At 42.1% G+C, this 23,331-nt stretch overlaps 2 protein-coding genes across 3 annotated transcripts in view; both read right to left on the reverse strand.

The window, feature by feature from the left end:
- cacnb4a (calcium channel, voltage-dependent, beta 4a subunit) overlaps positions 1–6,030 on the reverse strand; it is a 35,151-nt gene extending 29,121 nt beyond the window's left edge. The window contains exons 1-2 of the mRNA XM_030080474.1: positions 5,923–6,030; positions 4,279–4,362 (exon numbers count right to left, since the gene is read on the reverse strand). Coding sequence (XP_029936334.1) covers positions 4,279–4,362; positions 5,923–5,985 — 147 coding nt within the window. The 5' untranslated portion in view covers positions 5,986–6,030. The remainder of the gene's footprint in view (positions 1–4,278; positions 4,363–5,922) is intronic.
- A 1,952-nt stretch (positions 6,031–7,982) lies between these two features.
- On the reverse strand, positions 7,983–23,017 carry stam2 (signal transducing adaptor molecule (SH3 domain and ITAM motif) 2). Of its 2 annotated transcripts, XM_030080745.1 has the most exons (15): positions 22,839–23,017; positions 20,288–20,372; positions 19,601–19,676; positions 18,262–18,357; positions 17,061–17,207; positions 14,931–14,997; positions 14,450–14,648; positions 13,848–13,942; positions 13,583–13,665; positions 13,150–13,237; positions 12,975–13,029; positions 12,219–12,369; positions 11,024–11,187; positions 10,033–10,225; positions 7,983–9,841 (listed from the first exon to the last, which is right to left on the reverse strand). In XM_030080745.1, the coding sequence occupies exons 1-14, from the start codon at positions 22,876–22,878 to the stop codon at positions 10,036–10,038; spliced, it is 1,536 nt and encodes a 511-aa protein (XP_029936605.1). In that variant the 5' UTR covers positions 22,879–23,017; the 3' UTR covers positions 7,983–9,841; positions 10,033–10,035. The 2 variants fall into 2 exon arrangements, with proteins under 2 accessions (XP_029936605.1, XP_029936604.1); XM_030080744.1 differs by having other exon boundaries at positions 7,983–10,225.
- Positions 23,018–23,331: the final 314 nt, after the last annotated feature.

Raw genomic sequence — 23,331 nt, forward strand, 5'->3', positions numbered from 1 at the left:
CAGCGGTGGATTATTCTTGGCGGCAAACATCTGGCAGGTTCCAGCATCCTCACGGAGCTCAGATGTTGGGTCAGAGGGCATTTCTGTACGTTCAGGCGCCCAATCACCCGGCGAGCAGTGAAACATCTGTCCAGGGAGGAGACGTGCATATATGGTCCAACTCGCCATCTGGGAAACTCTCTATTAGTACACCTATTATTTGACAGAATCATCCTCTCTGCTCGGTCTTACACCGTTTGAAACATATTTACTTGCTCTTCCCCTTTCTTACTTGTTATTTCTCTGCAGAATGATGTGCTGTTTCAAATGAGTCACTGCATTTAATTCTCTCTTCAATCTCTTCTCTCTGTCCTTACTTGTCCGTTGAATTATTTCGCTCCTCCCTATAGGACGACGCGACGCTGAAACCTTGCCGTTTGTTCATGCTCTTCAATAATCTAACTCCACTTGAGGTGAGATGGCGCTTGAGGTCAGCGATTAAAGCTGCAGAATCACCGGCATCCGCTCTGCATTCAACCCGCCTCTCCCTTAACATCCCGACAGAAACTTGTACCATGAACTCCTGCCTCCTCTCTTCCTCGCACACAGCCCTTTTTACTTCCTTTTTCTCTGGAACAGACAGATCTACACGATGTGAAGTCATCCAAGAGACGCAGACTGTGACTGTTTGCAATGCTCATCCTCCCCTAACCCTAATACTCAGTCTGAGTCAATCTGCAGTAAATCCACCCACCGGAAACAATTCATTCTGCACTCCCTAAGCGTTTGACTTGAAGCCTCATTTTGCTCTGAGAGACAAAGATCCGGGAGTTTAACACATGAATGACGCTTGCCATTTATCACAGGGTCTACAAAAGGTTTCAGAGCACAGCAGGTATGAGAATCTACCATGGAGATAAATAGCATGCTTATCTTTTACCAAATACCTCAATATCAGAGTTCTAGGAATGACTATTGGTGTTTTAATGAGAAATTTACACATAACATTTTTGATAAATAATCATTACTAATGTGGACATGGTGACCAAGCAGATAGAAGCAATAACAGAGCCACTAGAATTCACAAAATTGCATCCCTTTACTGAAATGCAGCCTTTAAAACCATGAAAAGACAACACTTATGCCATACAGCAATATCCAAAATCCCAGACGATGTCAAATCTCATGCACAACACTGATGTAAAATCGATGCATCTTCCTACACGCTTCCATGACTCAAGTGTTTTTGAGGCGCTGGGCAGCAGCTGAGACCGGACTTGGATTTTATTCAAACAGTCTGAGGAAGAGGAAAAGGCGCATCAATGGAGGCTGAGTTTCTCTGTGAAAGCTGCGGTGTCCTCAGTTTTCTCTGCCGCTCCTTCATGAGAGGAAATACAGTAGAAACAGAAGAACTGACCCCTGTTGTTGAAGGGTGGCTGTTACTATGGATACGTGAGGGAATCAAAGAGAGCCCGCTGCTCCGCTTCTCACCTGATGACGAGCTCACCGGCAATGGCACAAACCACAGTGGGCGTATTTGCAAGAGGCTTGTTAGAGACAGAGAGCAAGAAATCTGCATTTGTGAGCATGAGTGATAAAGACAGAAAGAGCGCACAAGAGCCTGTATGTGTGCATGTGTGCATGTACGCGCTCATTTCTTCCTTTCGAGGATGTCTTAATGAGACTTCCTTGATGCATATTTCTTCCACACGACACTGCAAGCCATGTAATTATTCCATACTGATTCCCCGCAGTTGGCCCTCTATAATTAATGAGCGATGTCAACAGGCTGCAGCGCCGTGTCACAGGCATGTTGGCAGTTTCAGAGAAAAGCCATCAGCCCTACATCGCTCTACTATTCATCACACTCCTTCATTAGATGGTGTTAAGTTGGAGGTGGGTGAAGTTGAATGGACTGTGTTTGTGTGCGGTACACGCTGAATTGTCAAAGGGCGTGCGTGACCTGAAACACAGCAGCGCTCGCACGACAACTCACACAAGAAATTCCCTCATGTGCACACTGACCTACATGTGATGGAAAGTGGAATGCCCTTGCAGCAAAACTCAGCGGTCAAACATGCCAGATGATATAATCAATCCAGGGATGCAACTAATGATTATTTTATGTACAAAAAAAAAAAGAATATATTGATTTTTTTTATTGATCAAACATTTTGTCTATCAAATGACAAAAATAATGCAGCATGCTCCTTACAAGTTACCAGAGCCCAAAGTGGTGTCTTCAATTTGCACTGCAAAAAATGTCAGTCTAGGCAAGTTGTTTAGTCTCATATTCAGCCTTAAAATCTTGTTTTTCTCAAAACAACAGAAAAAATCTGCCAGTAGCATGAGAACATCACACTTGTTTCAAATACACTTTAACCTGTTTGAGGATATTTTTCTAGGAACAAGCATAAAAATGTTAAAACATGGAAGAATAAGGCAGATCAGCCCACTAGTGTCAAGAAAATGACAACTGATGCAAGAAAATTATGGAAAAAAAGTTGATTAGCACCTGAAACAAGTGGGATTATTTCATTGCCGTGGCAGATTTTTCACTTGTTTCAAGAAAAAAAAAACAAGGTTTTAGGAATGAAATGACTTGTTAAGATGGAGATTTTTTTTTGCAGAGTGCAAGACTCATCAGTGTGAAAAAAGAAAAACAGCAAAATATATATTATAGTGACATGACCGGGAAAAAGCAAGAAAACCTTAGCCTCTGTGAAATGTTGGGTATTTTTTCTTGCAAAATGACTACAATGACTAATCAGTTATGAAGCCTATAATTAATTTTCTGTCGGTGGATTGATTATTCCACTGACTGTTTCTGCACTAAATCATCTGCAGATTGAACCTCTTTCTCACACAGTGACTCGACTAAACACATCTGAACAGCCGCCATGTGGTTTGTCGGTACGTCCACATCAAAAAAGCCCCTCTGACCTGGTGTGTTTTGTTTTGATGTGCTCACCTACAGTAGAGGCACGTGGTGCTAGTGGGCCGGCATGTGATGGAGAGGAGGTGAGGGGAGGTGTGCAGAGGGATACAAAGAGAGAGGAAGAGCGAGGGTGGAACAAAGAGCAGCCAATGACAAAGTGTCCTTGTGATGCTGAATGGCCCACGCGGCTTCAGTTCCCTCGGTAACTTGTTAGCTGCGATGTCAAAGTCCAGGGCAATTCCCTTGAACACTCGCCGAACGCAGGAAACACATTTGAGGTTGTTTTACAGTGGCGTACATGCGAGGGGACAGTAACGAGCGCATTCAGACAGCCCCGCCTCGCCCCTCAGATATGAATTATACATGGCTGGCAGGGGCGTCAGAAGCAGCTGAGCGCGCTGAATTCCCCGGCTGATACAAATCAAGGCCATTGATTTCCCCAAACAGCAGCAGCAGCAGCGGCCAAAGTGCTCCTTCCCTGCCAATGGCTACTTTCACGGCGCTCCAGTTCATTTTTCATTCGAGCCCCAACTTCACCATGTGTCAGAAAACTGTGTCGAACTCCATCACAGTTTCAGTTTATGTGAAGAGGCACGAAAAACGCACAAAAATGATTGTTGTCCTGGTGCAGGAGGACAGTGACTTTCTCAAGCCTGTGATTACGAATCTAAAACCGATCAGGAGTAAATTAGAGGTAAATTGGACGTAAATTGGGGGTAAGTAAGGAGTCTTTGTTTCATAGCATGACAAAAGCGCACCTCTGCTCATAGGCCTCTTGGTCAACGTGTCATTATTGGCTTTCAAGGCACCGAGTCAATACCAAAATTTTGAAAACAATACCAATACTGGTGTATTATCAATAGTATCGATTCAATTTGATCCCCATTCTGTAACTCGGTGATTCTAAGGTAGCCTCAGCCTGCATGGTTAAATAGCGAAACACTTAAAAGTTTCAATCGTAATAGCACATAATCATAGCGTTATATTTGTTTTTACAGCATGACATTTCATGCAGTTCTTCTAATTGAAAGAAGTGGTTTGTCGGGCTGCTGTGTTCTCTACCTGAAGGCCCTACAGGCCGATGCTGCACGTGTATCTCAGTGTTCTTGCTCTAATGAAAGTTAAATGTCTAAATACTTAAAACGTGACATTTCTGTTTAGTTGTTAATATTCAGACAGCGTTCTGGAATGAAGGAGTGTTTGCTGAATGCGATTTCATTTTTGCTGTAGTATTGGCTGATCATGAACCGTGGAATTTCACTGGTTTGGTTCCAAACTTTTGCGACCGTGTCACCTCTGCTTTACTGGGGCCAAGGCGAATACATGGATTTGACCGAATGTTTTGAATGGGACGGTCCTACCTGTCTGAGGATGAAGCTGGTGGAGGTGGTGCTGCCGTCTGACCTCTTCAACCGGCTGCGTCTGGAGTAGGTCCCTCTGTTGGCCTGGTACACACACACACACACACACACACACACACACACACACAAAAAAACACCCAACAGGAATTAGATCCTCTCTTTGATTTTCTGTCTATGACACTCTCTCTCTCTCTATTTCACCTCCTCTATATTTATCCCTCTCATTTTGACTCTCTTTCACACCACCTCTCAAGCACACACACACACACACACACATGCATACCCACACAAATACAAATACACACACGCTCACCACAAAGCAATTGCTGTGCATCAAGGGCACCTTCCCTCCAGCAACCCCTTTAAAGCGAGCATTGAGGCCCCTTGGGTTGACAAGGCAGTGGCTCTCCTCAGCAGCCTCCTGTCCTCTGTGATGACCTCATTATATGAAGTCAGTGTGCTACGGTATTATCAGACCATCAGAGTGAAGCACTTCAGGTGCTTCTGCATGACCGATGCTCAAACGCATTTATACAGATTCGCTTTCTCTGACATCTATTTACCTGAACAGTTTGAAAACAGGATGAGTGGGGAAGAATGAGCGCATAGACACGGCTCTCTGCCTTTCTAACCCTGCACGACTGTTACATCTCGTCCTCTTGTGACAGCGGAGAGGGCATCTGGGGTTGGTCTGGGTGCTTTCCATAATCTGCCCTGCAATCTGGTCTCAGGTCTGAGACAACTGCCTGTAGATAATGCTCCTTCTCCAGGGATAAAAACTTTTAACTGCAACTTAAACAACAAGAGCTGCAAACGGCAGTATGGTACTGGAGCAAGCATCTTTACTGTAAAAGTGTCAACTATGGGAAAAAGAGTTTTTTGTATGCACTGCATGCAAAAAAGCCCGGGTACACTCTGAACTATGCAGCAATGTAGAGACCAGTTTCTTCTCCAGAGAAGTGGCTTGGAGTACGTCATCCAGGCTCCATTTAAATCAAGTTCCATCTAAAAATGATAAATAATTAAACACCCTATTTCATTTCTATTTAAATAAATCAAATTCTCACCATACTGCAGACCCTGCGCCCCTGTTTGATTAATGACACCTTATGGGATCATTAGGGAGGATGAAAAATGTAGAGGACGCTTCAGCTGGACTGAGCAGTGCATTTGCTCAGTGATTTCTCATAGAAAATATCATTGCTGGAAATGAACTCACTAAACAAGAACAAACACTATTTCAGTTGGAAACACAAAGGTAGAGAAACAGTTTGGGCTTTTAAGTAGATAGTCCTGTTATGTACTGCAAGGAAGAGAAGAGAAGAGAAGAGAAGAGAAGAGAAGAGAAGAGAAGAGAAGAGAAGAGAAGAGAAGAGAAGAGGATGACAAAAAAAATCCCTATATAAACATTTAAGATATGGAAACTGTATTATGGGACTCAATTGTCAGTTTATAGAGACATTTTTATGAAATTCCCATGATAATATTCCTTATAGTCCTCTGGGGACTTACAATGTCACTGTGATATTTGGGTAGTGGGATGCCCTTAAATTTGAGTAAAAGGGTTATTACACGCCTAATTCTTTTAAATAGGAGGAGAAGAGACTTGGTGTTTCCGTGTTTCATGTGATGCAGATTTATTACCTGGAAGACGGGCTTCTGGAGCCCCTCGCCTATCCCGTGTCGGGTGTAGATGTGCCGGGACATCTCGGCCAGTTCATCGGTCCAGGGGGGCGGCTGCCGCTCCGTGCCGCTCCACTGGAACTGCTGCTGCTCCGCTGGAGGACAGTGCACCGCGGACTCCAGCTTGGCTCCGGTTGCTTGATGCCAACTTCACGGGGAAAAAAAGGCTGTCAGGTCGAGATGCTGCCGGCCGCTGAGGATGAGCGTCCGACTCTCCGCACCGAGGCAGTCGGTCTGTGTCCGTCCGCGCAGGAGTGATGCCTTCAGGGGCTGACGGAAATTTAGAAACTCCAGCAAAGAGCCCGCCTGCATGAAAGCGTGCAAAGTGCAGCGTCCATGCAGCTCCGTCACTGTTTGGCTGCGGTTACTTCACATGCAGGCAAACAAATGTGGTAATCACAGTTGCAGCCGCAATACTGGGATAAATATTGCTCATTGCATAAATTCTTTTGTTGAAATCACAGTCACAGTAGACGATGAGTTTAACATGGTCATTACCCAGTTAGTTAGTTAATAAGCTGATGCAAATTGGGCTAGACTTATGTGCGTAAATAATTTGTAGGCCTGTTGATGACGGTGTCTATTTTAATTCCACAGCTTTTCAAGCATTCTCTGTTTTTAGTAACTTAACTTGCACATGCTTAAGCTGCTGCTGCATCAAGGCTTGCACTGCTTTTATCATCTCTGATTAAAAGCACTTGGACGCATGCGATAAGCGTGCATTTGTACGAGGGGCACCTGAAGGCATCTCTCTCTCTCTCTCTCTCTCTCTCTCTCTCAGTGCTCAGTTTTATTGATGGAGCTCTTTCTACCTCACTGCACCAGCATCCCCCTCTGATGTGCTGTTAGACCTTTTTAGGCATTTGCTTCAGTTCACAACCAATTGATTGATATCTTATGCTATTTCCCCATTCAAAAAGAATCTCAGTAATCCTGTAACAAATTTCACAAGAATAGCCTACCATAAAAAATACCACTTAAAATGTCATGCATAGGCTATTCCATAGAAACTCCTCTTAACACCGCAGATGGTAACAAAGTAGTTTACTATGAATCTTATATTCTACAGACACTTTATGTCCATGTAAGAATATTGAACTCATTTAGTGTCTTTCATGAAGTTTTTTTTTTTTTTATAGAGGTGAGAGTTGCAACTTCATGACCATTAAATGACCAACAGCTGAGGGTAAACAGCTGTGAAGCCCTGTGCGTTCTGCTAATTAACTGGGCCTGTGTTTCTCACTTAAAAATAAAACAGGCCAGCTTTATCTGAGCAGCTTTGCCAAGCTAAGTAACCGCTGATAAAAATCTCCTCCTTTATCAGATCGTTCCTGGTGAAAGCATCCCCCAGGGAATCCCACAGATCGGTTTGCGGGAAAGCCTTTAAGCCATGTACCCTGATCGCATCCTGGATTGAAGCTTTAATTAATGTTTAATGAGCAGTACCTGAGCGCTGGTATTAGATCCCCAGTGCAGCTCCTCAAAAAGTCAAGAGCAGGAACTATGAAAAGGCCATGCAGGCTCACTGAATAAATCATTGGCATGTCTCCTGGGTAATGAACACATTAAGGTGGCTGACTAACCAGGCACAGCTAGTGACAACTGGTCAGCAGGGGAGAGGAGAGGCCTCAACAGCCACTATTAGAAGGTGTTGACAGGATCAAATGGCCTGAACAGGTTCCCCCCTCTGTAATTGACCCATGCTGTCTCCTTCACTGAGGATCACACTCACTGCTCACCAATCACAAGTGATGTGATATGAATTCTTCTGTTCCATCTCGCTTTTAATATTACACCAAGACCCCCTGGAGAGCCACTGTCTTTGTGAAACATTGAGCAACAATATTAGAAATCTGCACACACATGCGGGCGTTCATGCGCACCCACCTTTCCAGTTTCTATCTGATGTTTTCTGCTTGACGAGACCTTCCTTCACCATCTGCTTTGTAGCTGCACAGTGATAATTACTCTACAGGAGTCTGAGGGTTATCTAGAGGAAAGAAGCTCGGTGCAAGAGACCATTTTGAACACAGGTCTGTTTTTATTTCAAAGAATATTATGAGCTTGCTGTGTTACAAAAGGATATTTTTTTAAAATGCTGGATACAGGAACGTTCCCTGGAATATTTTAAATACACAGAATTCTTGATATACAGCAACTTCTGGGACAGAAGTCCACCTCCAAAGCTGTTTCCATGTCATATTGATTTCTACAGAAAACAAGGCATCCAGTGGTACATAAATGTTTACAAAGTTAAGGTGCAATGCCAACATTGACAAAACCAGATATCTTACATCTAATATACAGTGCCTTTAATATGAGGCGAGTAAAGAAAATAAAGTGTAGACAGTTCCTGCTAGAATCATATTTTAATCTATCAAGCTACTGTAAGTACAAGACTGCAGAGTCCAAGAAATCTCCCTAATTTTAACCCACAGATTCAAGAGACCTATTTGGTTTCTAACTTCAGAACCTCTAACTTCACTTGCTTTGTCTTGATCACAAGTACACATTTCTGGAGATTTGGGGAATTCTGTTCTGTTTGCATTTTTTTTTTCCTGGATATTTATAGTAAAAACAAAGCTGAGGATAATTACTATACATTCTCAAAGCATGAAAATCTATAATGTGCCAAATAATATACAAATTACAGGTGGTGTCATGTACAATTTTGCACTTGCATAACAAAATAATGTAAATTATGGAATCTTAAACTGAAATATTCAAGTGTCACTTAAAATAAATGACACTCCTCTCTACATAAAGATAAACAAAAATGTATTGATGTAGTCATTATAAATATGTGTAGCATTTTCATCGGATGAGTGATTGAAAGGACAGGAAGATGCAAAAACACAAACCACCTCGCAGTTAACCCATACAATCAGATGCATAGGCTCCTATTACATTACATAGGCCCTGTGGAAATCAGACACTTGACAATGATAAAGACAACATATGGAAAAGCATTCAAACACAGACACATAAACGACACAAAACACCTGCACACACAAAGAAATTACTTGTCTTAAATATCTCATAAGCACCCACAGAATGTATTACAAGGCAGTGAATTCATGGGAAAATAAATTGTGAACCATTTACACAAATATAAATGTTGATCCATATGCATATTTGAAAATAAAGCAGTACTTCAGAATCAAACACCCGGACCAAAAAAAAAAAAGAGATCAGCTAAAGTGATGGATGCTGGTGAAGAAAATGGTGATCAGCCTTTCAAATTGTCTATAATTTGCCCTGAAGCGAGCACTTTTGCCCTCTAACAGATTTAAAAAGCACTGGCTGGGTGTACACGCTGGGCTACGCCAGTTTTTACACCGATCCAGTGTGTTTAAATTCTTTTTCCTAAAGGCAGACGAGGAGAAAAAAGGCTGGCAAAGTGCACCAAAGGAACAGGAAAGAGGAAACAGGGTCAACTGCGCCCTCCTTCAGATGAATTCACTTAAAGACAGACTTAAAAACAAGAGGGTGATTAAAAACAAACAATGAACAAAACGTATAAGCAAAGATGAGGGACACTACCCCTGTCTTTGCTCCCCCTCTTGAATATGACATGTCGCAGGATTTTCTGAAAAGGGGAGTCAGAAATACGTAGTAGTACAGCACTGTACTTTTGAACTGTTCATCTCTTTAAAGTCAAGCAACAATCAATCTTTGCATGGTCTTCTGCCAGTGGGCGACCTCGGCTCTTCCTCTGTGGTGACGTGTGACCTTTGTGAAGACCGTAACCACTTTCATTGTCAACCCGGAAAATGGAAGAGAGGGCGGGAGCACGCTCACGCCTGGATGCAGCTATGTTTTGCCTCAGAGGGCTGGGGATATGCACAAAGACACAGTCCTGACTCGGATGGACAGCAGACCTGCGGTGCATACACACCTCAACTACTTCAGTTTGTCGGGGTGCGCTTGATTCACTTCGACAGGCACAAAAAATGACCAGACGAACGGTCCTAAAGCGATAATCCCACAGACATGGTGAGCTAAACTGAAGCCACCGGTACAAACTGAAATATCTTGAGTTCTGTATTCACAGGTCTGCTGTCGATCAGAGTTTTACAAGAGAGGTTGTTGATAATATGCCGCCTGCTGTGGTGCTGGGTGAGAGGGAGCAGCCATTGGATAGGAGACAGGAGGCATGTTGGAGTTGACACTCTGATAGGCTGACATGTCCATGGCCACGCCCATCTGAGGCGGGTAATGGGTTCCAGCAGCTTGGTTCATGTATTGAGCATTCATGCCACTGCTGTGAAGAAAACAGAGAATTGATTCTTACAAAACAAGTAGCTGGTCTAAATCTATATCAAACTAAATTATATACACAGGGATGGATCAGATCAAGATAATCACAATACCTGTGCTTGATTAGTGTGTTTTTAAAGTCATTTTTTTTGCACTACATAGTGTCTAGCATCAACCAGTCAATTGTTATTTTCCTTTGTCCTACTTGCTAATAGCTAAATGTAAACAGACATTTTCAGTTCATACTGCCTACTCTTGTACACACACACGCTCACTTTTATGTGTCGTGTGTCTGCAGGCTTCGCTCACCCATTACACATGATGACATGTTAGCTTGTTAGCTAAACTGGCACAAAAGTTTTTAATCATCCACCTAATATGTTTTCTTCATTTAAATCCAGTCGGCATTGAACTGGTGGTGAACATGTTCCAAATGTTGAAACACTACTGGTATGTGTTCTCAGGATGACCTGTCTTTATTTACATAAATTTTGCATGCTTGTGTTGTATATTTCATATGGCATTGGTCATGTTATCTGAATGCAAACAGCTCAAAGTGCTGATAATTTAAGCAGTAATTTTCAATATAAAACATGTTGGAATGATTTCAATGCGGATTAGTAATTATTTAACATTTATACTGTGGTTTTAACAAAAAACTTGCTCATTCCAGTCATGATAATCGTGGCTGAATTTTCATATCAACCCATCTGTAACAATGGAAACAAGAGCTACATGATCACTGTGGGATTCTACTAGGACAACCCTGTATATGCAAATGGAGAGGATAACATTTTCTTACCCCATGTAAGGAGGCTGTGCCGCTTGGCTGGATGGGGCTGAGACGTTGGGGGCCAGTGACTGGAGCGGTGCAGGCTGGTCACTGGGGAGGTTGTAGGGCTGGGCGGGTGGCACCTGGGGCATTGCTGGAGGCAGGTAGGAGCCAGCAGTCTGGCCCGGGTAGCCCTGAGAGGACCGGGGAAGGGGGACAGGTGATGTTTAATAAGTGATGACAAGATGTTTGTATTTTGTCTGTATTTTATTTGTAATTTTATTTAGTTATGTGTGCTGAGGAAACACCTTGTCACTGCAATGCAAGCACAACCATGTGTGTGTTGCTGTGACACCATACATTTTGCAGTGCTGTGCAAAAGGGGAAAAAAAACAACAACAACAACAACAGCAAAGTAGTATGAAGGGCAAATAAAATAGAACAGTGCAGGCCTGCCCAATGAGGCAGCCATTTTTCTAAATCTCTGGGGAGGGACAGGGACATCAATCACCATAGAGAAAACAGCTCTAACAACAAAACCCAGGCAGCCATGACTCTGGGAAAAAAAAAAAAAAAAAAAGAGAAACACGGTACAAGGGGAACCCGCCTGAATGTCAAGATATCAAGACAATTCTCAGAGGTATAGGCATGCTACACCTCATAAGGCAAGTGTCAAAGTCTCGTTCTGAATGGGTTTCCCCTCTATTAGGCCTCTATTGTCTAAATGAAAACATAATGAAACATGCAAACAAAAAAGGATTCAATCAATAAAGAGCTCAATGGATCAATGGGTGAGAGTGAGTTTGTATCCGGTGTCAACGTTTACTTGTCCACAGCACACAGTTGGGGGGGTTGGGGGTGCTGGTAATTAACACACAGCTTGTCAAATGAGCACCTCCCCCTCACCACAGAACACCTCCAGCCTCGATGTTCTGCACCGAGACTGAACCTCTGTTCTAATGCATCCCTCAATTATGTCTGAAAAATTGAGTCATCACTCTTTATAGGCCAGAGAAAAACACTGGCTCCTCTTCAATGATGTGGTCTTGTATTAAGAAATCAAATCTAATATTTAGATAATTTCATGTGTTCAGTGGTTTTGCCGCTTGCAAACTTAAGTAAGTCAGTTTTCATCTTTGAAAGAGGATGTGACATACGATTAAATTACTTAAGATGGATATTTGGTAGAGCAGCGTAGAGCATAATGTTAGTGCATTCATCTAACCTGCATGGCTACAGCAGAGCCAGACGGTGCGTAGTGCTGCGGCTGCATCTTGGAGTAGGCAGAGTAGTATGGAGCCTCGTTCATCAGCTTGTTGTACAGCTCCAGAGCCTCCAGGACCTTCACATTCAATTCTGACAGCTCTGAGTGCTTCCTGACACAGACAGAGACAAAACACGCTGGATAAAGACGTTTTGGAGAGGCGGAAGTGTCTAAGAGGCCTGTAGATTTTGCCACCTGATCCGATCAATGTCAGTCCTGATCTTAAACTTCAGAGTAGCAAGGAGAGCCCTGAACTGAGGATCTGAGGCTGCGCGCGATACTAAATACTGGGAATACACAATTTCTCAAATCCTACCAGATTATGAAAAGACAGGGTATATCACACTCCCCAACTGATTTTTACATCCACATTTCTAAATACCAAACATGTCTGATGTGATTGCAGCAGCTCCAATTCACTTCAAGTTAGATTGAAAGGAAAGAGAGTGGGGTCTGTGCCTCTTGTACACTTTCTGATTTTCAGCACAAACTATCTCCTCTGACTGCCCCAAAAATCTGCAGACATTTGCAAATGTACCCAGACGTGCCCTGTTTGTGAATCCTAAAATCGAGGCAATAGCTGTCAAGGGTAAACAAAGCTTAGGAGTTAAACAATCTGATTCAACAGTGAGCCAGACCTTGTCGGGCTTTAAAAGCAGGTAGAAGCTATGATTCCCATTATCAAAAGCAGTTTGCCTTTATTTATAGCATATTTACCTGTCAATCTCTTCTAGCTTCTCATCAATCATTGGGTTCATCTGCTCACATGCACCTGTTTAAATCAGAGACATTTACAGTTGAGGAGGGAGACAGACACAGACTTAAGAGTGAAACGGTGCTGCTCAGACTGACTGCAGCTCCAGCAGATTTACACCAGCAGTAAAGTTTATACCCTCCAGTTGGACCAGCTCCGGGGAGTCAGGAGCTGCGTCGGCAGGGTCTGCGTTCTGCAGCAGTGCCAGCGTTTTGTCCATCTTCCCCTGCAGAAACAAAGTGGAGGGAGTTTGGGTGAGTGGGTGGGTGGATCGAACAGGGATTTGGGTTTGCTCATTAGCATACAGAGCAGGCTTCATTATATAGGCAGCACAGCAATCTTTGTATAGTTCAGGATAACGAGGGCAGTTATGATCAGCAGCCACAAAGTGAGACCACTGGACAGTGACTGGATCTCTTAGCGCAGCAGCAGCAAACACATAAGACAAAAGAAAAACTCATTATCTTCCAATACAGATACTGGCCTGATATTGAGGCTAAAGTGCAATCATTTACAGTTTTAGCAGACAATTATCCTGGGGTTTACACTCAGGGCTATGTGTACGCAGTACCTCATCAATGAAGACAGGCTCGGGCTCCACTTTAGATTCAAGACTCGTCTCTTCGGAGCTGGCTGCCTTTTCAATATAAGCCACTGTGGAAGGAAAGGCTCACTTAAATCAGCAGCTCTGAAACTAATTTGCCCCAGTTTAAGTCTATGGGCAGAAAGAACATTGCAGAGCTGGCATGGTTTCTTAAGTCAACAAGGATCAAATTGGCTGGGAAAGCCACAATGTAAGCATCTACATTTTCTCTCTGATTCGATAAAAGACCCACCAGCCTCTGGCTCGGCATTCAGGTTGGTTGTAACAAAGTTGGAGGGGAAGAGTCCCACTCCTCTGTGGTTCTCTCCTTTCCACCAGTTTGGGTCACTGTACACAAGACACAATATTAAACCTAGGTAAACCTACCTAAACCCCATTTATTTAATTCATAGTACAACTGAGGCAAACAGTACAAAACTTAAGTTATATGACAAGGCAACAAAACCATAAAGTAATGCTTTGCTAAAAACTCATACAACTATGAATAAGCTACTTATTTACCTACATCTCTGAACTGATCAGTGGACTGGACATAATGAACAAAAAGATGTGATGCAGAAATATTAAAATTTAAATGTCCTTTAAAAATGTCTTCCTTTCAAGTTGTTAATGAATAGTATAATGCAATTTAATGCATGTACATGTATGTTTTGCATGTGTGTACAAGTGAGTTTGTGGGAGAGTGAATAAAAACTGCTGATGCTTCATCTGATCATGTCGCTGCTTTGAGCGACTCAATGCTGGCAAGGCTGCACAACACCACAGAGTCACTTGAAATCATCACGCTGAGGCAGCAACAGTTCTGGTTCACACAGGTGCAGTGCGACACGTTACCTGTCATCCAAAACCAGAATAAGTTCTCCGGCTTTGAAAGTCAGCTCATTATCCTCGGCCGCTTCAAAGTCGTAGAGCGCGCGCACTTTCTGGACCTCCTTAGCCACGCCGCCGTTGGTGGAGTTGCTGAAGTCGGAGGTCATGGCGAGGGGCCGGGTCTCTACCTGCTGCTTCTGCTCCTGTAAGGACAGCTCAATGGCTTTGAAGAGGGTGGGAGTGGAAAATGGACATGAGGAGGAGGAGGTGTGGATGGGCAGGGAACAAGGACAAGAGAGGAGATGGAAGGGAGGAAGGAAAAACAGGAAGAAGAGAGACAGCAAAGAAGAGCGTCAAAATAAGAGAGGAAGATGTTTTTCTAGGTGTCAAACATGTATTTGCAAAATAGGTGCAATAGAGAGTGATACAAGAAGGATGGGGCAGATCAATGATTATAAACAAATAACAGTGTGGCAGCATGCTGCATGATGCCATCTCACCCTACCTTTGGCCAGGTCATCTTCATCAGTCGCTTTGCTCGTGGCAGGAGTGTTGGTCTTTGCGCTGGACCCCTGAGAGCAAAACAGAAAGATAAGGTTGTTTCTGTGTGTGTGTGGGTACATGAAGAAAGAGAGACAGACAGTGAGTGAGAGTGCAGCAGAAAAGACTGGAGTTGATAATGTGGTAATTGTGACTGCTGTGTCACCTGTGGTTTATATCAGGCACTATACCTTGAGGTAATACAATTAATAGCACTCTAATCTAGGAAATGCCGATGGTAGAAAACTGTAAACAAGATGTGTTATAGCAGTTTTACATTATCTAAGAAAAAAAAAAAAATAACACACCATGCAAAATCATGAGGACAGCCATGCTCAATCTCCAGGTGCTCCAGATTTTAACTTTTTGTTGTCTTACTCTATTTGAATACTATAAAACGTAAATTAAAAGACAAGTCAATCATATCAAAACAGTTATGCATCAGGCTATTTAACTTAACTATTTTAACCTCTTCTAGTTGAAAGATTTATCAGCCTCTGACACTGTTTACAGAGTTTTTCTCGACCAAGGGCTGGCTGCTGCATCTGAGTACACCCGCTGTGAGGAGGCCACTTTCCCATCATGTCTTGCTCGCTGCCCCAGGGCAGCGGTGGCACTCTGGCCGAGTTAGCAGTATGCTGTTTGTTAAAACTGTTCACAGCAGGCATTCAAGATAGATACTTTATTCCCCCCAAACACTGATCAGGGCTTGCACCTGTTACAACTTGCAATTTGTACTGTTTTGCCATCTGTGCCTTTTGTTAGATGGTTTATTAAACTTAGTGCAGGCCTCCACAATGTGCATCGCGACCCCTGACAATGCACATCACCACTTTTTTGCATCAGGAAATATCATGCCATGGTGCATTGTTACACCCTTAAGAGACTAAATTAGTTTCTTTTTCACTTCCAAGGTGATGAATAGTAATTGTAGTAATACTAATAAAACTGTTACAAAGTTAGAATGCATGCAACAAATTGATCACACGTGCAGTTTCATGAAACCACAACTGCAACCACTACTATTTGTACATTTTCGTCATTTTTGTTAATTTCTTTTTACGTTGTGGCCAAAATGCAGGAAATGTTTATTTTTTGTGTTATATTAATTTAAATTAAAAATAAATAAATAAATAAAAAATAAGTGTCAACCAGACACCATTTACAACCTGCAGAGAAAAAACTGAGCGGAGGGAAGCTGTGACGACAGATGTAGGTCAGTTGCTGTTATTTAACCTGAGCAAAGTCCATACCAGCACTTGACATACATAAGACACCATTACATAACACATTAGAGTGTAAAGTTATCAAACAGAGAATAGAGAGCAACTAGGAAACTGCTCTCTTCAGTACAACAATGTCATAGGTCCTGATCCTTTTATATACACAGACATGTCCAGAGAATTACATGAAATATGCGACAGGAAATTCCATTGTTAGCTCTCCCCTTACAAAATACAGACATACGAGCTCCACCCAGCCTCGACCTTTATGTTGGGAAAACATGGCTGGTGTGCAATAAAATCGCAACCATAATGCTAGCCTGGGGCTCAGCCAGAGCATACACACATGCTTATTTGGTTACTGTGGGCTGGAGCCGTGACCAGAGCAAAGCAAACATCAGGAAAAGGGAGTGTGAAAGAGAGGAGAGAAATGGCAGAGCTGCAGCACTGATAACAGTCAACCAAACAGATTAGATTTGAAGGATATTACCACACATTAAGTAAAAGGATGCAATAACAGAGAATGCAAAATGTTAGGTTGTGGCAAAGCTTAACACCAGCAACAAGCAAAATGCTGCTTCATTTGTGGCTTGCAACTTTGTCTGCGCTACCAGACACTTTGGCAGGCGACCAGCCATCATTTGAGTTCCTATTCCATTATAAAACAAGGGCGTGCAGTGTCACAGACGTGAAAAAAGCCTATACAGTGCAGCAGTACGGCAGAACGGACAGTGATTCTCAGCTTCCTGTGTGAAAGCTGGCTGGTAGCATGCAGAAAGCATCTGGGAAATTTGGGGATTTACAGTACCAGACACTGTGACACCGTGGCCTGCAGACAGAGAAGCTAACTTCCTTCTCTGGTGCCAACATACCTGTGAGACTGTGGACGGGAAGCTGATGCCATCGTCTTTCAGAGACTTGATGGTGGCGCTGATGAGACTGAGCTGTGGATCCTTCTGGAAGTCTTCGGCCCACTCCACCATCAGAGCCTTCAGCTTCTCACACACTTTAGGGTGGGCCTGCAGAGGACATCCAACAGCCATATGTTCTCCTGTCCTAAGTCTATTGCTTGGGTCAGAGACAGGCTCATTAACAAGCCCTCCATAAAGTGGGTGTAGATCTAAAACAAGACTCGATGGTAGGCAACCATGTGCCATGTGGTGCTGGCAGTATGCAAGTCTTTCATTCAGCCAAAGACTAAATCAGAAAATCTCATTAATCCAGACTGGAGGCAGTGATCAGTGAAATTACCTGATGCAGCTTTTGACTGCTATAAAGCCCTGCAGACTTTCAGCACACTATGGCCAGGGTTCCCACTCTCTTAAATGTAAAGTTCTGTGACATTTCCATGACTTTCCATGCCTAAAATGAATGTCCATGATCTATGTAAACGTAACACATCGCTTCTTTCCTTGACTAAAAATTTAAACACACAGACTCAGAGCTCTTGTTAATGTTATTATTCCTTTTTACACCACTGGGGAAGTGAGCATAACGTGAACTAAATGTACGATAATTTTTACATTCGGTGAATAACTAGTGCTGATTTTTTTTTTTTTTTTTTTTTTTTTTTTTTTTTTTTTAAATTTAAACTGAGGCTGACAAAATTCAATGTCATTCCATGATTTGTCCCAAGAATTTGTGAAATTCCCTGACTTCTCCTGTCTGGAGCAGACTTTTCATGAAAGAGAAGATGGAAACCGTATAACCAAATTAACTTTGAAGTGCTATTCAGTTTTGACCACTAATACAATCAAATAAAACATTTTTGTGTTTTTGAGCATCACATGATTCCCATCTTCTCTGTTTTGTATACTCCCACCCACTGTTAACCAAGTTTTTTCCCCGTTTTCCCACTGCACACACACAATCGCCCATTCCTGCCTTAGCTGTAAGAATATTTGATATGACTCCATCTGTGAAAAATAACAATTTAGTTAACCCAACTAATGCCTGAAAGTGTGAGGGTATGTGATACTTGAATGAAAGCCAACATAAAATATAAATAATAATAATTTAAAAAATAGTAATAACAGATGTATGAACCAAAAAAAAGAAAAAAAATTCACTCACCCTGCTTAGCACACTCCGTGCTTCATTAGCAAACTCCCGAGAGCAGATTTCTAAATGAAATATTTTGCCACTGTTTGACACACAGGCACCCAGCAACTGTATGAAGAGAGGACACAAATGGAAAAAATGATGTTAAAAATCTAACATGTTATCACCAAAACCATCAATTCAACATCTACAAGCCACAGGACAGAACAACTATCTTGGACAGAATGTGCCTCAGCCAGGGAAGAACATTTTTCAATGTGCTGCTTCTGCCTCTGAATAATTAATGTACATATTAATAGGAGGTGAGGGTTTTACAATTATGAATGGTTTTATGACAATAGGGTTTTAACTGTCTGAATGAGAGGGAAGGGAGGCCTAAAAATAGAGCTGGCCATGTGACAGAGTTTGCTCATGGTGACTCAGTCGGAGGAAGAATTCCCATGTTGCTTGTCTCTCAAATATCCACCCACAGTTTGAGCTCTTCTATCTTCCTTTATGGCTTTAAAGAGGAATATCAGCTCAATGACAGCTCAATTTCACTACTGGGCATTTGCTTCTGCCCTTTAAACAAGGAGGTAGGGTTTGCCTCACCCCAGATCTCCTGGGGTTTGTGTTGCTTTTTCTGTTCAAGGAAAACGTTGTAAAAGTGAGGTTTTCTTGGGAATCCTCCTGCTGGGATGTCCTAGATGTCTTGCTCGAATTTGCAAGTCTGTCTTGTTCTTTGTTTTGCTTCCTTGTGTTTCATCATCCTGTCCTAGGATTGTTTATTGATTGACTAGATCCAGATAGGCTCATTCTTTGTCTTTTGAGACATGTTTGTCATGGGAGACATTTGGTACAGTTACAGGACTGTGGCTGTCTATATGCTGTTTTATTTATTTTTTTTATTTTAGGTAATGCAACACAAAACACAAACACAAATAAAAGCACTCTCCTTATGAAATTTTGAAGTCATTTTTATCTGTTCTGTTCATTTCATCCGAATTTGTTTTTGTTGTTCTGAGAAACACTTTGAGGTGAACCTGTTTTATTGAGGACTATAAAAATAAATTTGACTTTTAGTCATTCGTCTCCCAATCTGTGAAGCAGCTCCAGGTAAACAGCTTGATAATACTGATTGGACTCATGGGTCCACGGTTCCTATTTCTTCCTAAATGAGTGCCATTTCTTTTGAAAATCGGACTAGAGAATGACTGTACTCAAAAAAAAAATGAGGAGGATACTGGGAGACCGAGGATGACTAATAAGCTGTAAATACAGAAATGCTGCATTACTGCAATGAAAGACAGCAAATCAGTCAGAAATGAAGTGTGTTACATTTTACATGACGGTACCACAGGAAGAAACTCACAGTGAGGGCCTGCAGGGCAACGTGAGGCACTTTGTGGTTGACTCTCTTCATGATGGATCGAAGGCAGTCCTTTGCTCTGTCAAACAACAGAATATAAAAAAATGTGTTAGCACTCTCTAAGTGCTTGGGTGGAGAGGTGGAGGGTTTATACATGATTGGAGACAATAAAACCACCCTGGCTTTTAAAAATCATGGTGCTGTGGTAGTACAATGTTGCTGTAACTAATCACTCAACAAAATATTTTATGCATGCATCGATTTGGCCAATACAGTAATTAGTCTTGATGGAGCTTCTTCTTGGATATACAGTGACCAGACCTCCAGCTGGTTGATGCTTGTGTGACTTTAATCAAACACACACTGGATTTCCTCTATGCTGGAGGCTCTGTGCAGCTTAAACAGTGTACATTATGTCCCTAAGAGCTACGCATTGCAAAAAGAATGACATACAAACAGGTGCTGATCTTAAACATCTAATAAACCCACTGTGGACTAATCTCAATTGCAAATTGTCAGACAAATGTACAGTATTGGAACAATAAGGAGCTCTCCAGACCCCCGACGCTGCTCGAATGTAAAGCGTGAGCTGGACATAGCCAACAAGCTTTGGCAGGAGAAGATGGTGTGTTGGTGTGACTAAATATCGTTGCTATTATTGAAACAGAATGCGTCGTTCCTCCATCTTACCCGTTGGGTGTCGTTCCAACCCTGTCGCAGATGTCCATGATGAGGCCCCAGTCATCTGTTGTGTTGTTTTCATTGGTTGCCTTCTCTGGAAGTATGTCAAACGGGGACACATATGGTCCAATGAAACAACATTTTCTTTGGCATCATGTCCCCTGTCTTTGACAACAACAACTTTGGACTGTATACCATGGTGTGACAACCTGAAATAACACAATAGATTTCCTTCTAAGAGGAGGGAAGGCTAATTCTACCCAGGATACGTCTACAGCCTGAATCAAGGTCACATTCTCCGAGAGTGAAGACGGGATTTTCTCGAGAATACCCCGGATTATTTCAGAACAGCTGTGGAGCCATTAGAAAGTAATAAATAATGCTGTTTCTCTGTAGGAGCTATGGAAAATGGTTCATATAAGCAGCAGGAAGTCCCCTTCTCTTCCACCCCACAATAAACCCCGCTGTGACGCTTCATATCATGCTGACAGACAGCCACAAGACAACGCACCATTGTTTGGCCATTACTGCCCCACATACTGTCCTGACACAAAGTTCACGGTGTTCCAGGAAGTGATGAGTGCAGCGACCGGGGAGATTTGCATTAAATTTTAAAACGATCCCACAGTGATGACTACAGGACAGTCACACATCCACAAACACAGTTAACTGAGCAAACAGAGTAAACTGCAGACCAGCAATATCAGAAGTTTAAAGGCCACTGAATGAAAAACAATATAACACTGATTAACCCTCCTATTATTTTTGCAGTTAATCTGACTCCATTCAACGCCTCTAAGTACATGATTAACATTGTTTTTTTGGGCATCGTATTTCATGGGAAAAACATGAAATTACATGATCTAATATTTTCAATGTCCTCTAACTATTCTGCTTGCATCTGTGTTTCTCTGGGGGTGAATTTGACCCCAGGCTTTTCCAGCTGTATATAACATAAGAGATAGCTTATTTTACACACATTAGTTTTGGGTGTTCTGGACGCCCCTGAGGAACTACAACATGCCACTTATAAATCATCCAAAAACTTCCCTCTGCTTTAGGGCCCTCACCTAACATAACCACACCTGTAGTAGTGAGAAAACCAGTCAGTTCATATGACATGTGGGAGGGGAAAAAAACATGACTCCCATGAGAACTTCAATACATAAGATGAGCGAGACAGATAAAACTGCGGTTTAGGTAGATGAGAGAATTACTTCACTAACGTATGCAGTTATTAAGACAGTACCCATGACGTGCAACCTGGTGATGTACTGATCTTATTAAACATACATTATTAATCTTCAGTAGGTGGCACAAACCCAAGACAACATAATATAAGAGGCTTGAATGGTGTAAAAAAAATCATATTAAATGTAAAAATAACATTGACAGAAAGGGTCTGATCTTAGCCACACTATAGGTGGAGTTAATTACAGATATAGAAACAAGTGCAATACATATTTTGAATCAGCTGCTCCACTGACTGAGGTGATATAATTTTAGATTTTCACCTCATTCTGAGTTATATGAGTGAGACAGGTAATGCTTTATTTAAACTGCGGTTTCGGTAGATGAGAGAATTATAGAACACTGCTTGTTCTATAACAAGCAGTTATAGAACCCCCCCACCCACCAACGTACACACATACACACACACACACTGCACTACTGCACACACATAAAGACGGGAAGGAAGGGGAGATCCCATAAGGCAGGATCAAGTGTGACAGTTCCTGAGACCCAGGTCCGGGAGTCAGGTTCTGCCACTTGGTCTCATGGGTTCACACTAACCCTGAACCTCCGGAGTGTGTTGTCCCCCAGGTTTTGTTTTGTTTTTTTTTCTTCTGTGGTTTAAATTGTTCACAGAGTATTTTTCTCATTCCTTGTTTACAGTGTTTATATTGCTCATTCCTTGTTTACAGTGTTTATATTGCTCTGTGGTACTGTTATCTGTATATACTGTTTATTGTGTAAATTGTGCTTCGTATCTTGCTATCCACTTTGCTGCTGTGATGCGTGAAATTTCCCCACCGTGGGACTAATAAAGGAATATCTTATCTTATCTTATTGAGGATTTGTCGCGATTATTGAAGAAGTAAAAGTGGAGTCAGGAGTCAACATGACGCACAAAGTACCTGATTCATAAACTCGGGTGAAAATTGTTATTAGAATAGAATAATTTCCCGGACTGGATAAAACCTTGTTAGTGAGGCTTGAGGTCAGCTCAGTGTGTTTGCTAGCTGCCGTTACTCTAAACAAAGTTCATGTAAGCTAGCGAAAAAAAAAAAAACACTGCATGGAGTTAGAAATATTTGATGTAAAAAGGCAGGCAGTTAGCGGTTCATGAAGCTAACCAGGTGCCAGACAGCTGAATCACTCCGGCCAGGCTGTTCATTACATATTGTTGACATAAAAAAAAAAAAAAAAAGAAAAAACGTCAGAGCTATGCAAGACGTCGCTACCGAGCTAAGCTAAGCTAACCCGAAGTCTGACTAGCTGATTACAAACGGTCGCCCTTTTACAAATGAAAGCCAACGGAAGGAAACGGTTCACCTACCGACATCTTGGTCGAATGGATTCGGGGCAAATAAAGGCATGATTCAAGGGTTTAAAAACAACCGGACACTTAGAGTTAAGAAAATTAGGTGACTGTTTTCAAGACTAAACAAATATCTCTTCCTTGTCCATCAAACTCGCACCAGTTGCTCTTCCGGAAACTTGGCTGTCCGTAATGATGCCTGCACAGTCGTTTTAAACACTACACGGGAATGACTGCGCATAAAGCTTTTATTTTATATGTTTGGTACTATGTTGCATATTTAATATTTAAATAACACTAAATTGTCACTTTTTTTCATTGAAATGTGCTATATAATTTCTGGCACTTGAAAGTAAGGCTCTCAATAACTCATAATAGAAAGACTTGTAAAACACTGACATCTAGTGGTCAAAACAGAAACGGTAACGTGAACGCATAATAAATAATCTGCATTTAGTAAGTATGACATAGCCTCCACACTTTATTTTCACGAAAGCAGTGCTGTAACCTA

The sequence above is a fragment of the Myripristis murdjan genome, chromosome 21 (assembly GCF_902150065.1).
Source record: "Myripristis murdjan chromosome 21, fMyrMur1.1, whole genome shotgun sequence".
NCBI classification, from domain to species: Eukaryota; Metazoa; Chordata; class Actinopteri; order Holocentriformes; family Holocentridae; genus Myripristis; species Myripristis murdjan.

Bases quoted from the DNA above. Each gene is read 5' to 3' on its own strand.
- stam2 (XM_030080745.1), bottom strand. From the start codon at position 22,878: ATGCCTTTATTTGCCCCGAATCCATTCGACCAAGATGTCG. The intron at 17,208-18,261 runs GTGAGTGAATTT...TGTCCTCTGCAG, and splicing joins CACGGAGTGTGCTAAGCAGG to GCCCACCCTAAAGTGTGTGA. The intron at 10,226-11,023 runs GTAAGAAAATGT...TTTTCTTCACAG, and splicing joins GCACAGCCTCCTTACATGGG to CAGTGGCATGAATGCTCAAT.